Source organism: Triturus cristatus, chromosome 11 (assembly GCF_964204655.1).
Source record: "Triturus cristatus chromosome 11, aTriCri1.1, whole genome shotgun sequence".
NCBI lineage: Eukaryota > Metazoa > Chordata > Amphibia > Caudata > Salamandridae > Triturus > Triturus cristatus.
In genome coordinates this window covers 927,139,659-927,156,735 of record NC_140594.1, presented here as the reverse complement: position 1 = coordinate 927,156,735, position 17,077 = coordinate 927,139,659, and the positions used below count along the sequence as shown (strand labels likewise).

The window sequence follows — 17,077 nt, the reverse complement described above, 5'->3', positions numbered from 1 at the left end:
ACTGCATGTCAGCAACACAGAGAGATGGGAAGCACAGGGCTGGGGCAACATTACACATGAAGCATGTGGCACGGGATGCAAATTACCGATGGAGCAGGGGTACATGCGGAGCAGATTTACACGTGAGACACGGCACATGTGGAGGAGGGCTGACACCGAGGTAGAGTGCCACAAAAAGCATCAGGTACGGGAATTAGGGTACTTGTGAAGAAGGGCAGAACAACAACAAGTGATGCACCGACATATGTGAAGCAAGGCAAATGTGGAGGAGGGTTACACAGGAGGCAGAACTCCACATCCGTCACGGGGAATGGGTACTAGTGGAGATACGGATTACACGCAGGGCAGAATAACGAGTAAAGCACGAACACGGGAAACAGGGCACATGTGGAGGAGGGTTACACCGGAGGCAGAACACTACATCCGTAATGGGGAATGGGTACTAGTGGGGATACTGAGTACACGCGGGGCAGAACAACGAGTAAAGCACGTACACACGGGAAGCAAGGAAGGTTATACTTGCAGCAGAACTCCAAGTAAAGCATCAAACATGGGAAACAGGTTACTTGTGGAGAAAGGGTAAATGCGGACTAGAATAACAAGAGAAGCACGGACACGCGGGAAGCACAGCACATGTGGAGGAGGGTTACATCTGAGGCAGAACTCTGCGTAAAGCATACTTCAAGGAAACAAGGTACTTGTGGGGAGAAGGAGTACACGAGGGCAGAATTACAAAGGAAGCACAGACACAGGAAGCACGGCACATAAGGAGGATGGGTACACTTGAGGCAAAAGCGCACGTAAAGCATCAGGCACGAAAAGCTGGGTACTTGTGGAGCAGTGGTACACGTGTGGAAGAGTTACAAGTGAAGCATGCAGTCAAAAGAAGCACTGCACATGTGGGTAAATACCTAGGGCAATATTATAGGTAAATCAGGGGCAGAGAAGCAGAGTAAGCGTGAGAGATGGGTGCCGGCTGCGGAAGATCACACGTGAAGCATGCAGACACTGAAAGCAATGGCTCAGTGGAGAAGAAAAAACAAACATGTGCGTCACACACACAGGCACATGGGCAAAGACACTTCCGTGGCACAGGCAAATACATTTCTGTGGCATGTAAATCTTAGCTACGTCCTGTTGTGCAGGACCATTCGTATTGGAATGGTCACTGCCTAGTTGAAAATATAACATAGTAAAAAATAAACAAACAAAAGAGATTCTAACACACAACAGGAACCCTTGATCACACAGAAAACATAAAAGTCGCTGACGACAGGAAAAGAAAACAAGCGAAAGAGAAAGCATGGTAACCTGACCCACGAGGAATGCAGCTGCCTCCCTGCACGCCGCTGCTCGCTCCAGAGATTAAGACGCTGTGGGAGTCAACATAAAAAATATATATATATATATTAAAAATAAAAAAAAGTAGGTGGGACATGCGCCCGTCTCTAGCCATTTGCGTGCTTTCATTATTAAAAGCCACACCCAGAAGCCAGGACCAGTGCATGTGATCCAGTGAGTTCATTACTTTTAGCCAGTGCCAGATGCAGGTGTCCAATACCATGCCCTGGCATAAAGCCATGTTGGTCAAATGTAATAATGTGGTAATTGCTGCCACCAACCAATATGGCAATATTGCAAGGATTTGGACTCTATTAATAAGGGGCATGGGTTGTAGTAAGAATAGAACTCTGGGAGTTTCGCCAATTTCAGGATAATGACTATCATGGCCTCACATACATCTTCCGGAAGTTGAATTCGGCAGGTCACTTCATTACACAGGGAAATTAAGAAGGGGCTTGTTAGGGAAACAAATCTTTTGAAGAATTTCAACGGTAAGAAATTGGGACCAAGCTTTTGGGGTTGCTGGTGTTAACTCACAATGGAAATGTCGACTGGCAGGTGGTGTGGAACTATCCCATTTAAGGCATGGTAAAACCTTCTTTAGGTTTTGGCCCCGTCTATAAACGGCGCAGCAGGAGAGATAGCCCTTGTGTTCGTGTTAGCATCAGGGGGGGGAGGGAGATGGTGTGCAGTGTTTGTTTGGCCTACTGTGCTATTCTTATCCATAATGTCACTGCATTTATTCCTTGCACCAGTATTGAGGTGGTCTTAAATAAACATTTTTTAAAAAATTAGCGAAGAAGTCGGACTACAGAAACTCACCTCCGCTCCTCGGCCAACATTCTGCACAAAATGTACCAGAAAATTCGCCATCAAATGATCCCTTATAGCAGGCAGACTATGTTCATCTCTAGACTTATTCAATAGCAAGTTAATTACTGTGCACTACGCAAAACTAGATTTCATCTGAACAGATCAAGATTAACCCTGGGCGTAGTTCGCGAAGTAGTGCAATGCGTAGCTACGCAAAGTGCACTTCGCACAACGTGAGCTACGTGTAGCACTTCGCGAACTGCGTAGTACCCTGTTCGAACTGTGCAAGATGCCGTTTTCAATGATTGCACAGTGCAGACAAGCATCCGGCACTGTGCAATCATTGAAAACGGCATCTTGCACAGTTGCTGTAGTTTTCTGCCGCTAGAGTAGATTTTTACTTGAGCTGCAGCTTTCTCAACGCGGACTGGTAGATTCTCATCGCGAGCGGTCGCGAGCATACGAGACCACTGGCAATGAGAAACCTGACCTCCCCGCGTTGAGAATCTCGCCGGGAGGTTTATTTTCCACGCTCGCGATCGGCAACTTGATGTTGCTGATCGCGAACGAGGAAAAAAGTCTCGCCGGGATGTCATTTTGCTTGCGGTCGCCAACTTGACGTGGAGGACCGCGAGCAAGCAAAATATGACCGCTACGCTAAGCGTGTTTGCACTGTGCTACGTGCAATTCGCGTAGTGCGAAGTAACGCAAACTACGCGAGCGTATTGCTTTGCCCAGGGTTAATCACGATTGGTTGAGTATTCTGATTGACATGTTAATTCTAAATGTGGATGCCAGAATACCATGGCCTTTACGCTTCCCAAAACATATTTAATATCATACCACTCCGACTGTGACCGTCCTTGACTGGTTGCACCCTTTTTCCACCACTGCTCACTTCTATGGCCCCTGCCTAGGTTTCTCAATTCCCTTCTTCAACGAATTTGAAATGATAAACAAAGCAATCTCAGAGGCAAACTGCGAGACTAGTACAACCATACTGCACCCGTAGGCTTCCATTGTTTTTGGATGACGCATACATTTATTTGGGCTTCTGCAGAGGTTCTTAAGGTTTGAAAACCTGAACAAAACTAGCATCATTGATGGTGACAGAGTCCAAACGTGCGTTTTCCTAATGAGTGCACCACTCACCACATGATAGACATGCAAAGACCAACTTTGTAACTATGCGTAACACCACCATAAGTTGGCAGGGTATGCTCAGACGTGAGTCCCTTGCTCACTTTGCCACTGGATTCAAGCAAGCCTGGCTGAAGACGGCTGAAATGCCAGAAACCGGTCCTAGGAAGCTTGTTTCTGGTCCAGGGAAGGCATGGCTTGGCAGTTCGGGCTGGACTGTTCCCATGAGGCACAGGGTCAGACTGATTTACATATGGCCATGTCTGAACTGGGGTGGCAGAGTGGGCTAAAGAACGGTGATGGATCAAACCCAGATCTGTTGACTGGGTGTGAGTGTTTGATTGGTTCTGATGCTCCGTCCATCACCACCCCCTTTTGTACCACTTTGCTAGACTTTCACGACCACCGTGAACTAAGTGAAATAAATTTCTTTCTACCAATGGTATGTAAATGTATCCTAGAAGGATATTCAGAAACTGACAGAGCCGCAAGGGCTGCTTCTACCATGGCAACCATGTGTTTAATGATTGTAATGTGACATTTGAAAACTCTTTTAAGGGGAAAAACATGCTAATTCTAAATGTTCTACTTACAGAACTAAAGCACTAACTGCACCGCTACTTTACTGTAATGTTCTTAAGAGTCAACGCATAATTCAGTTTTAGAAGATGCATATCGCTACAGTTTAAAGAAGCAGAAAGGAGAAAACAAACATTTTCAAACAATCATTTTTTTTTAATTATTATTATTTTTTTTTTTTAATCAAACAATGTTCTATTACTTTAATCCTACTATCTGTATAAACAGAATGCCTAAAGGAATTCTGTCACGGGATAGCTTTTAAATTACCTAACGATATCAGTTTTGCTGACAGAAAAGTCTCTGCTTGTTAAATTGAAAACATCCCTGCTCTCACTTCGGGCATTATATTCCACTGGCAGAAGCACTCTACCCCCAAAACGCCTTCGACAAAAATAATATCACTGCACATTCTGGTCTTAACTTAGCTTGGTCCTCGAGTGTGCGTTAGTAGTAACTTTAATTGCCAATTTCAAATCATGAAAAAGGCACTTTATTTTTCCAAGTCCATGAAGTCTGTTTTGCGAAACCGGACAATCACAACAGAGTCCTAAAATTGTATTCCTAAATATTATAGGAAAACATTAGGGTTTGCCCGTTTTTACACGACTTTCATTATCCCTTGTATTTTGTACTTCAATTCCTCGCCAATCATACATAGTCCATCTTACATTATTTGACACCTGCATGAGAAACCAGACTAGAGGCTAGTTTCTGACAGAAAATCGGAGACCAGCACAAACATCACAACAAGCACATATATAGCCGAGGGATGTGTAGAAATCTCAAAGATGAGCATGGACATACACAAAACTCTTACAGCTTAGTAGGTTATGCAAATAGACGAGTCATTCTTAATATAGAACACGTGTAAAGCTCTAATAGGAAACACCGCTAGGAACTCCAAAGGTCAAGGAATAAATGACAAATCTATACTATTACTGAAAAAATGTCCTTGTGGATGTCTCTCCATAAAATAAAAAAAAATCACATCCCAAAATATATTGGCCCAGTGCAGACAGTATCAGAAACGTGCAGTAATGGAAACATCAATGTCCTTGAATATTCAACTGCAGACTCTTACAACTGGACTCGAAACTTTGCAGGCGACAAAATAGCTACCAGTGCACAAGTTCAGGCCTTACAAGTAAAGTGACTCAGCCAAAAGTGCCAAAGGGCTCTACCTGCACCCATTCATGCTAGGTGTTTATAGAGTGCTTATATACAAAGCGGTCTCTTGGTGCACAAAACAAAATAGCGGAGTGCCCGACCAAAAAGAAAAGGTACATCGAAAAGAGAAGTGACAATTTTCTTCCTGAAAATTATTTGAGGTGAGATAAAATGGCAGCTCATTCCAAAGCCTAGGCGCAAGAACTGAAAAGGACTTTTCGCCAAATGAGGATTTATTAAATCGAGGAATAGCTAGTCACTTATAAAGCCTACAAATTGTGGTACCCATCTCTGATACGGACACTTATAATTTGGAATGCTAGATCATTTTATTATGGAAATAAAGATATATTATAAAAAAGACTTATTAACATCTAAGGTCACTCGTTACCCCTCTAATGTCAAAATCCACCCGAATGGCGCTGCTATTTGCTCGGGAAATTTTAAATAAGGACCTGGAGGAAGAAGTTATATGCACCTCTACAATAGGAGTTGGGACGCATTCTGCCCCATATCACTCTGGGCGTGCTCAGGGCTGGACTGGCCATTCTGCCCCTGTGGCATTTCCCTGGTTGGCTACAGGTTTGGGGATGCCATGATCTAACCAAGACCCTATCTAACCAAGGGCCTTAAGCACTGTGGGTCTGCCTAGAACATTTTTGCCATGGGCGATTTGGGTTACCAGTCCGGCCCTGGGTGCGTGATTGGAAAGTTGGATGATAGTTCTCATCAGGGTAAACTGAATACATGCAAGGGGATGCACAAAATATCACTTTCACATAGAAGTAGCTTCCCATCAAATTTTTTTTTGACTCAATGAAGCGTCCCTAGGCCCTTCGACTAGGTTAGTGCTATACAAGTACCACATGCATGCCTTATGTAGATCACCTAGCACAAGTTAGTTGGACCATTATGCTGAGTGTATGGCATTAGCGAATAAAGTACCCCACATAGCTTTGTGTTAGTAAGTCAGTGTGTTCCTTCCTAAGGGGTGCAAGCCATGCACATTAGAGCACAATTAATATCAAGCCCTGGCACTCATATGCAATATCACTAGTCAATAACTTATATCTAAGGAACAAGCATAGCAAAATAGAGTAGTTTAATATTTTCTTGTTGAAACTCCAGCCAACACATGTTTCGTCGCTCGTGACAAGACACCCGCGACTTCCTCAGGGCTGATTTATATCTGGCCCAATTTTTCAAGCCTTCTGACTGGTTATAATTCCGTCCCAGCCTCAATACGGCTGGGATAAATAATGAATCCAGGAAAGGTTCTATCCTAGCAATATTTACAGTGCACGATTCAAAGTAAGCTTCGTGCTTGAATGATAGGCTGCGTACTTATTCAGCCAGCGATACGCTGTGTATTGCAGAGTCCACGCCTGATCCAACCCCGGCACCTCAGTATGGCCCTAGTGAGGTGCCGGGTCGGCTCAGGCGTGGACGCTGCAATACACAGCGTATCGCTGGCTGAATAAGTACGCAGCCTAACATTCAAGCACGAAGCTTACTTTGAATCGTGCACTGTGGATATTGCTAGGATAGAGAACCTTTCCTGGACTCATTATTTATCCCAGCCGTATTGAGGCTGGGACGGAATTATAACAGTCAGAAGGCATGAAAAATTGGGCCAGATATACTAAGCCCCGAGGAAGTCGCAGGTGTGTTGTCCCGAGAGACGAAACACGTGTTGGCTGGAGTTTCAACAAGAAAATATTAAACTACTCTATTTTGCTATGCTTGTTCCTTCGATACAAGTTATTGACTTGTGATATTGCATATATGAATGCCAGGGCTTGATATTAATTTTGTACAGATCCGTGGATCTGAACTGTGGGGTGTTGGATGCTTACCTCCTCCCTGGGCACCTAATTCTTAAATTATATAACTAGATACACACGGTTTAGAGAGAGCGCCATCTCCACCCAGGACATAGTCAACCCAATAAGTATTTCACATTAGAGCACAGCATGTCAAAAAAATACCCAAGAGTAACAGCATTTACAAGAAAGTATGAAGAATAAATGGAAGACTACTGCTTTCAAGCCGTGCCACAGTACACCGGACAAATACGTTTCTCCACAGGAGAATATCATGTATGTGCATATAAAGAACTAGTGTGCCAGATAAAATAAACTGGACGTTTAGCACAGTAACAATTGGGTCACGGAAGTCACATGCAGTGTACCCCACTTTGTAAATGCTTACGTAGAATCATATGCCAAGAGGTATGGCATAAGTTCACAATTCTATGCCTAGTTGTGATTTCAAAACTGTATGCACAATACGCGTCAATCAAAATGCGGGGTAGCGGCAGCCCATCCTGCCAACCTTTCAGATCGCTGCTCAGCAAGGAATACTAGAATGTTCAAATGGAGAGTTTAGTCCGGCTTGCTCCCATATTTCTCTGCAGATCACTTGTTTGACGTTCGCCTGAACTTACTCTTTCGCTTTTGTCCTTATCAGTACTTTACTGAGTTCCCCTCAATCCTTCCCCTGATGCATCTGCGGTCCCATTTCTGCTTACATTCATTTGATCTCTCCGATGTCCATCTCACTGTTCCTACCCATCTCGTCCACCCTCTTGGCTCACCTTGCAGGGGAAGTAGACAGACGTGGCCACCTTCTCCATAGCCAGGTTGCGGATGTTGCCGGCAAGGGGCCCCCTGCAGGCGGGGCAGCAGGTCAGTTTCAGGCGACATGGGTTGCAAAGCAGGTGCCCCGACTGGCACTGCAGGATTGGCGGCAGCACATATTCAAAGCACACCGGGCATTCAAATAGTGAGATGAGTTGGTGGTGAGATAGCGGAGAAGCAGCGGCACCGGGAGGGAGCGGAGAAGCTATGGTGGCAGCTCCCGGGAGCAACGAGGGCGGCTGTGGTTTGCCGCAGACTTTGCTAGCAGCAACCCCGGCAGAGGACGGGCGGCTCATCGCGCTCCCGGTACACCATGGGTGTGATGAGGCTCAAGCGCGAGCCGGGCACCCGTACAGGTGACCGCGATCACCAAGCAGCGGCTGGCGCGTGAAGGCATCTCAGACACTAGACCGGGATGTGCAGATTGCCTATATGGGCGTGGCCGCGGCCATGTCAGGTGTGGGTATTACTATTCATTGTCCTATGAACGCAAAAGGCGTGCACAGTGGGCGTAGCTGCGGCCATAGCAGGTATGGGTATACTCAACAATGTCCAATGGAAGCGGGAGGCGTGATACAACTCCGCCTATGCTTGTTTTGACTCCAGGGAAACGATTTACTGAAAGCGGGATCATTTGCTTAAAATCTCTCGCACCCTTTAAATAAGTATATAAGGAGCGGTGATGAGCCGACCGTACTCTGGATGTCGTCATAGTTACAGTTTGTTCCACAGTGTCCATCCAGTTCACTGAAAGACAACCGGAACTATGAGACGTCCGCAAATTCTTGCAGTCAGTTTATTCACTCAAGGAGTAACTAGCTCTCTGGACAACGTTAGACTCTAAGCTCCAGTAGTCACTTAGGTGTTTTTCCACCTCCACTGCGGAGCCCTTGGTTTTTTGGAGTTTGGGGCACTTCCGCTTAGGCCTTCGTAACTTTTTTTCACAAATGGTGTCTGGGGCAGATATATTTGCGTCCTTTTTTCAAAGATCACAGGGATACTAAAGGTACCAATTGGGTTGTGAATTCCCCTTGCTAAAACTGAAAAAAATAGCCAAAATATAGCTAATTTTTTGTTTTTTCTATTTTGTGAAAAATTGGGAAAATGTGCTCTGCAAGCTGGCATTTTTTTTTCTTAAAAATTACATCAGTGAAAGGTTTGCTGTACTCGAGTTGTACCAATCTTTTTTATCATAACTTTTGCATTTTTTCTAAGAGGTAGTAATTTTTCCTTATTTTTGTGGTTTCAGCCTACTTGATACTTGTTGTGGAAACAGGTGTGAAACCTACGGGTGACCCCAGAAAGCTATACATTACCGAAAGATAGACAACATTCTTAATTTATCAGATCATTATTTGTGTAGATCCCTGAACGTTTTTCAGAAGAAACTGATCGTAAAAATTAACAAAATAATGAATATAGAAAAAATAGCAATAGGTTAAATTTTAATCTGTAACTTTTTATTAAGACGTCAGATTTGCACAAGCAATATACCATTATGTCAGTCAGACGCATATTGTCGCAAGACTGTATAGGTATGTAGGTTTTTCAAAAACAAGCTATACCCAGGGGCAAAAAACTGAGCTGCTGCTCACAATCATTTTTCATTGCGTACTGACTGTAATGACCCTAGCACCACGAGAATGGTGCCGGGGGTGACTCGGAAACCCATTGCACCTTGTAACACCTTCTGGTTGGCCAGATGTGATAAATAAAGGGGGCATGATACTGATGTGACCGAGTAATTTATCAGCTCCTAATTAAGGCTGCACATTTCGAACCATCCGTGAAGCGCAGCGCCACACTGGCGACAAGGGTGGTGCTGAGTCCCTCCCTGCGGCACCAGCAAAACCTCAGCTAGACTGCCCTGTGCAGATCTGCCTTTGGCATGGGAGCCGCTGCGCAGCAGGTGCGCTGTACCAAAGTGACCCCAACAACGACAACCCCTACCCAGCCTCGGCGCTCACCTGCCGCCGCTCAACCCAGCTCCACAGACGGCCTCACCGACAGCGGAAGAACTAAGCACGCAGCCCGCACCTGCACAGGAGCTCGCCGGTTGTTGCAGCTCCTTCCCCACCCACACACGGTCGCATACAACGGGCATGGGTAGCGCACCTCTCCCAGTAGGAGCTGAGATCAAGGGAGAGAACACAAGGAGCCAATAATCAGCCAAAAGGTCAGCTAAGTGGATGCATACAGGAAAAAAAAGCACAACACTCCCAATACAGCAAAGACCAATGAGCTGTGGGGACGCAAAACACCAAGGAAAAAAGAAAAAAAACAGGAATACAGAGAGGAAGGGGGAACAAGAGCACAGCAGCACGAACCAGCTCCTTGCCACAGAATACAGTACTGTCTCCCCATGACAGCCTCCAAGACACCCACTCCACTTCCTGCACCGGCACCACGTAGCAGCAATGGCAGATGAAGCAGCCAATGCGGGCTCTTAGCAGGCACAACCCAGCACAACTTCCTGCGCAGCATCCTGCCACACTGGCCACGCAATATACGCAGGTCAGCACACTGCAGTGCCGGACTGGCCCTAGCAGGCACCAGGCGTTTCCCTGGTGGGCCGCCAGGGTAGGGGCTGATTTTGGGCCCCTGGGTGCCGTTTTTGTTATCAGGGGCCAGCAATAGCGGCCCCCTGTAACAAAATCGTCCGAAACCGGCCCTAACAAACAGCTCGCCCGCATTTCCACCCTCCCCCTCGAGGGGGCAGGTGAGCAGTTTGCCAGGGCCGGGTTCAGTTCCCAGTCCGGCCCTGGCACACTGCCACCGTTCAGCGAACACACCGACCCAGCCACCCCTCCCATCAATAGAAGATCTGGATTGGGCAGCTAGACAACTACTTTGTCGTGACCAGAGAGTCGAATAGCAGAATAAAGAGATCACTGCTGCTTCGTTTCAAAGGTGAGGAGATCTACAAACTTTTTACACACCTGCCAAACACGGGAGTGGCCGATGACTACAACGCTGTGGTCAGAGCCCTCAATGCACACTTTGACCTGCAGCTCAACCCGTACTATGAGCGCTTCAAACTCCCTAAAGCCCGCCAAAGAGAAGGGGAGTCTATGGATGCTTTCTACGCATGCCTGTGGGAACTAGCCAGCCTAAGGAAGTGAGAGCATAAGTGATACAAGGCTACAGAAACAAGACCCTAAGGAGCCTCATCCGTCGCCAGCCTGAAATCCCACTGGAAGACATCCTCGTCCTGGCGCAGTCACATGACCTGTCAGATGCCAGAGAAACAGAAATGGACATTGCCATCACCCAACAGCCGGAAAGGCCCGTCACGATAAAGACAGAACGCGCCAATGCAATCCGAACTTGCGGAAGAGGAAACCGAACAAGACAACCAGCCAATGCACAATCCGGATCCTGATGTGAATACTGTGGGCGAGAAGAGCATCCCCTGGAGGATTGCTCAGCCCAAGGACGGACCTGCTCCAAGTGTGGCACCCTCAACCTGCTCCAAGTGTGGCACCCTCAATCACTTTTCCACCTCATGCAGAGGAGGGCCTAGAAGCAGAGGCGAACAAGGAAAATGACTACCATCCAAGTCCGTGCAGCAACTGTCACTAAAACATCCAATGATCCCGAAGACATCCAAAGCATCGCAGCGGCAGCCCTATCACCTGGAAGACTCATCCCCCAATGATGAAGAGGAAGCATTCCTCATGTCGTTCGCAAGTGACCTAAAGCGACGAAGACGCCCGCAACCGACATGCATAATCGAAGTGGCAGAATCCAGTGTCAAGGCCCTGATTGACACCCACACATCAGTCAATGTAATGGGCATTCAGCAATACAAGCGGCTTCACCCGTGCCCTTAGCTGTCTCCAACCGATGTCAAAATATTCACGTATGGACAAAGACTGCTACCCCTAAAAGGCAAGATAACCGTCCAGTTGAGAGCTGAAGACCAAGACATCACAACCACATTCCATATGGTCATCAGAGAGGCTAACACCCTGGTGGTAAGCCATACCGCGGAAGATCTAGGCCTGGTCACCTTTGCTTATGTCGTCAAAGCGCTTCAAACAGATGGAATACTAGACCTGTTTCCCCACCTCTTTACTGGACATGGATTCCTGAAGGGCCCCTCCGTCCAACTCCACATTGACAAATCGGTCAAACCAGTGGCACTCCGGCACCAAGGAATACCGTTCCATCTGAGGCCCTTTGTCAAACAGGAGCTGCACAACCTTGAACGACAAGGGGTAATAGAGAAGGTAACCCATCCAAAACCATGGGTCTCGCCCATGGTGATCGTGGAAAAACCAAAACAACCAGGCAAAATACTGCTGTGTAAAGACATGCGCTGACCCAACCAAGCGATCAAAAGAGAGACACATAACGCCCAAGATGGACGACATAATAGCTGAGCTTAACGGCTCAAGATGGTTTTCCAAGGTGGATCTCAACGCTGGATATCACCAACTAAGGCTAGAGGAGAAGAACGATTACATAACAATGTTCTCAACACACATAGAATTGCACCGATACAAACGGCTGCACTTCGGTATCACATCAGCTGCTGAGGTTTTTCAAGATGCGGTCCGAAATGACATCCTAATCCACTCATCATCCATTGTAGAGCACCACAAACACCTTAGAGCGGCTCTGCAACGATTGTCTGACCATGGCGTCACCCTCCCCAAGGACAAATGTAAATTTTTTTTAAACTAAAAACACTAACAGTACTCCCTCGTGGCCTCTCTATTTGCTGTATTCAGAGATTTAATCTCTCCTGGGCTACATAATACAATTCACCACAACAATGACATTCACCAATATAATTGTCACTTTTATTTATTAATTATTGTTTCATTTCTACATATATTTTGCATCTTTTCAAGTAGTTATTTCTTTTTTTCATTTCATATATATATATTTTTAAATAATATATACAAAAACTTTGTTGTCCAACTCAAAAGACAAATACAATTATACAATTACAATCAATATATATAATACAAATTCACATAGATAAATTTACTACAAAAAGAAAATACCACCTGGACACACTCACATAAATACTTTCATATTACAAAATCATTCAAACTCATCCACACTCACACAAACTTCTTACAACTGCATCTGAACAAGAAAGAGGTTATGAATGACAAAAAACCTCTATGACCAGATTGAATTTTATGCTCAAAGCACAGGGCTGAACACGGGGTCTACGTGCGTTTCGGTGGTATATGTTGAGTAGTTGGACCACCTTCATCAAGACTTATTCAGATACCCATAAGAAAATCACAGCAACCGGGGTACCTAAAACAACATGAAGAACGTCACTGTTATGAGCCCATATGTTTTACTTATATCATTAATTGATTGGACCACAACATTAGGTATACAGAACCAAACCACCATTTCTTCTTGCTCCCCCAGATCCAATGGGAGCAATGAAGCCATAAATACCAACATTTATTGAAAAATACACAGTGCAAAGAAATACAAAAGAAGTGAAACAGATTAAATACATAGAAGAAAACATACTTGCCAACCACCAATATAGACTTATTTACAAAGTCTTCACCCTATAGTGCAAAACCACTCATAACAACTGAAGATAAATTTAAATGTGCCAACAAACACTCCTTAACTGAAACATGCATAATCAGACCAGGTATAGCAGACCATATCACCACACTCACTTACAGGGATAAAATAATCACTAAATCAGGATCAGTGGCATCAATCCATACGTTCCAATTGGCAGTGGGGATGTCTCACTAGTTCTCCAATCAGAAACCGACACTCTTATCTTTATGGACAAAAATATATGCCATCATTAATGCATTTAAACGAAGGAAGCCTCTTTAAGTAATGTTTAGTGTTAATTCCACGTATTTCCTTACCAACACAATTCCGTCTCAGATTCAGTGAACATAAATCAAATATAAAAACTAGAAGAACACATGCACCGTTAGTACAGCATTTCCTGGATGAACAACACTTGGAAACACATGTGAGATGGTGTATTATAGAAAAGGTACAGAGTAAAGTAGGCCAACCAACAGAGAGAACACGGAAGAAACAAGAAACTTTTTGGATTTACCATCTGAATAGTGTCAAGAAGGGCTTGAATGAGGACATAGCGTGGTTTGTTACGCAGCCTTAACGTGGCATAGCACGGTATATTATCTTGATCTTGACTATTCTTGGAATTCTGTGTCCTTTTGTAGGAGTTATTGCAATAGCAGCAAGTGTATCATTATCTGAATCCTTTTTGTGGCTCATAGATATAGGGCACAAGGGCCCGTAGGGATAGTTTTGATTTGGGCGAAGCATGTCATAGGGAGTGTGATTTGTCTTGTGACATCTGGTTTAGATGTCTATTCCAAGTATTCGTGGGAAATTTGATAAGAAAGTTTGTTGTTGTTGAGTCAGCTCTAAAAATTGTGGCATGATACTTTGGACCCCAGGAGATGTTAGTCTTCCACTTATGAGGGTGATGATATTGAGGAATGAGAAACACTCTGTATCGCATACTTATATAAGATATATAGAACTCCACAAAAGTTATAGATATACCTTGATTGCCAGTAGTCTTTTGTTGGCACCTTAAATTAAGGAACTTCGCTTTGCCTGTGCACAACGATGCTTAGAACTCCTGCAGAGTTGTCCGATGTAATTTTGTATTACCGCTACTCATATTGGAAGATATGCAAACATAGATGGTGACTACCTGTTGGTATTTGGTACAGTCCTATTTTTATGGCTACGATTACAACGTTGTTACGTATGGACACAGTGGGATTTTCGCGCAATTGGAATATACTGATATAAGAGAAATAGAACTTCATAGAAGTCATAAATATACCTTGATCGCTTGTAGTTTTTCTTGGCACCTAGAACTAAGCAACTTTGCTGTGCCTGTGTAGAACGATGTTTAGAACTCTGGCAGATTCGTCATAAGAAATGTTGTATTACCGCCATCAATATGGGAAGACATGTAAACGAAGATTTTTGTGCAGTCCGATTTCTATGGCTATGATTGCAATGTTGTCACGTATGGACACAACGTTGTTTTTCGCACCAATTATCCGGAAGCGGGAGCTATTTAAATTACGCGTCTAACTTTGATAGACACGCAGTGGTTTCCGAGTCGTGGGGCGTTCTGTGAAGGAGGATTGACCTGACTGCGAGATGTGAGTACATAGCACAAATTGTTTGTAGACGCTAGGGTGGGCCGATGTTGTCTACCTGCCATGTAGTTTTTCTTGACTAATGTAAGCGGTACTAGAGTAAGTCTTAGTGTAATTTGTTAGACCCTTACGAACGGGGTAGCTGATTTGCTTTAGTTAATATCAGCGTCCATTCTGATATATTTAAAGAGAATGGAAGCGTGTTTCTTCCTTAGTACGGACACCTCCGACTGCCCGTAGTATAGGATTCCTGTACTAAACGAGGACATACTTTGTAAATGCACTCCTGGCAGGATTGGGTGGGGATTAAACATTTATACAGGTGAGAGTACCCAAGACCGAAGTTGTACACATCTATGGTAGGGGATAGCGAGATGAGTGATCTCTACTTAGCGTCATATCCCTGGGCAGGGTATGTATGGGCATTTGAGGTATAACAGGAATTCTGGCATATTTATTGCGAAACGCTGATTTGGACATTCTTTCTTTTTTTCATTTCAGTAAGCTCTACTTTCGTGCACAATCTCAATAAGAGCTATAAAATCATAAAATGAAAACGTGGCCCACTGATTTATGAGTAACAAGGAAAGAACTGTTCTGAATTTGTTTAATACAGTTTGTTGGTCTGTAATTTTGGAGTCTTTTTTATTGGAATGTTTTTGAGTTCTAAATGTATAGTTTAATAAAGTCCTTAATTCCCATTTTAATATTCTCCCTCTGTTTAGAGTTTCCTGTTTTTACCCCGGATGGGTCTATATCAATTAATAGAGTGAAGTGAATACCACATCCAAAAACTAAAATACCATTGTGTTGGTAAGAAAATAGGTGGAATTAACACTAAACATTACTTAAAGAGGCTTTCTTCGTTTAAATGCATTAATTATGGCATATATTTTTGTCCATAGAGATAAGAGTGGCGGTTTCTGATTAGAGAAATAGTGAGACAACTCCCACTCCCAATTGGAACGTATGGATTAACGCCACTGATCCTGATTTAGGGATTATTTTATCCCTGTAAGTGAGTGTGGTGATATGGTCTGCTATAACTGGTCTGAATATGCATGTTTCAGTTAAGGAGTGTTTGTTGGCACATTTAAATTTGTCTTCAGTTGTTATGAGTGGTTTTACACTATAGGGTGAAGACTTTGTAAATAAGTCTATATTGGTGGTTGGCAAGTATGTTTTCCTCTATGTATTTAATCTGTTTCACTTCTTTTGTATTTCTTTGCACTGTGTATTTTTCAATAAATGTTGGTACTTATGGCTTCATTGCTCCCATTGGATCTGTGGGAGCAAGAAGAAATGGTGGTTTGGTTCTGTATACCTTAATGTTGTGGTCCAATCAATTATTGATTTAAGTAAAAAAATATGGGCTCATAACAGTGACGTTCTTCATGTTGTTTTAGGTACCCTGGTTGCTGTGATTTTCTTATGGGTATCTGAATAGGTCCTGATGAAGGTGGTCCAACTACTCAACATACACCACCGAAACGCGCGTAGACTCCGTGTTCAGCCCTGTGCTTTGAGCATAAAATTCAATCTGGTCATAGAGGTTTTTTGTCATTCATAACCTCTTTCTTGTTCAGATGCAGTTGTAAGAAGTATGTGTGAGTGTGGATGAGTTTGAATGATTTTGTGATATGAAAGTATTTATGTGAGTGTGTCCAGGTGGTATTTTCTTTTTGTAGTAAATTTATCTATGTGAAAATGTATTATATATATTGATTGTAATTGTATAATTGTATTTGTCTTTTGAGTTGGACAACAAAGTTTTTTTGTATATATTATGAAAAAAAAAAATATGAAATGAAAAAAAGAAATAACTACTTGAAAAGATGCAAAATATATGAAGAAATGAAACAATAAAAAAAAAGTGACAATTATATTAGTGAATGTCATTGTTGTGATGAATTGTATTATGTAGCCCAGGAGAGATTAAATCTCTGAATACAGCGAATAGAGAGGCTACGAGGGAGTACTGTTAGTGTTTTTATTTTTTGTTTTTTTTTTCTCCCTGGCCTAAAAGTATATTCTCTAGAGGGGGTCCCCCTTTTATGCCGTATCATTTTTTCAAAACTCCATTGAGTTCTGTGGCTATGTGTTTAACCAGGAGGGAGTTCAAGTAGTCCCCTCACTATCCAGCAAGCGCAGACACCAACCACAGTATACGAAGTACGTAGCTTCTTAGGAATGGTCACCTATTGCAGACGATTCATCCCCAACTTAGCTACA

At 43.7% G+C, this 17,077-nt stretch overlaps 1 protein-coding gene and 1 long non-coding RNA gene across 2 annotated transcripts in view; one reads left to right on the top strand and one right to left on the bottom strand.

Moving 5' to 3' along the window:
- SIAH2 (siah E3 ubiquitin protein ligase 2) overlaps window positions 1-8,123 on the bottom strand; it is a 101,881-nt gene extending 93,758 nt beyond the window's left edge. Inside the window, exon 1 of the mRNA XM_085634905.1 lies at window positions 7,643-8,123. Coding sequence (XP_085491031.1) covers window positions 7,643-7,981 — 339 coding nt within the window. The 5' untranslated portion in view covers window positions 7,982-8,123. The remainder of the gene's footprint in view (window positions 1-7,642) is intronic.
- Window positions 8,124-14,718: 6,595 nt separating this feature from the next.
- On the top strand, window positions 14,719-16,728 carry LOC146785630 (uncharacterized). The gene is made up of 4 exons (XR_014970461.1): window positions 14,719-14,848; window positions 15,571-15,658; window positions 15,751-15,859; window positions 16,252-16,728. It is a non-coding gene; the product is annotated as an uncharacterized LOC146785630 (long non-coding RNA).
- The last annotated feature ends 349 nt before the right edge of the window (window positions 16,729-17,077 follow it).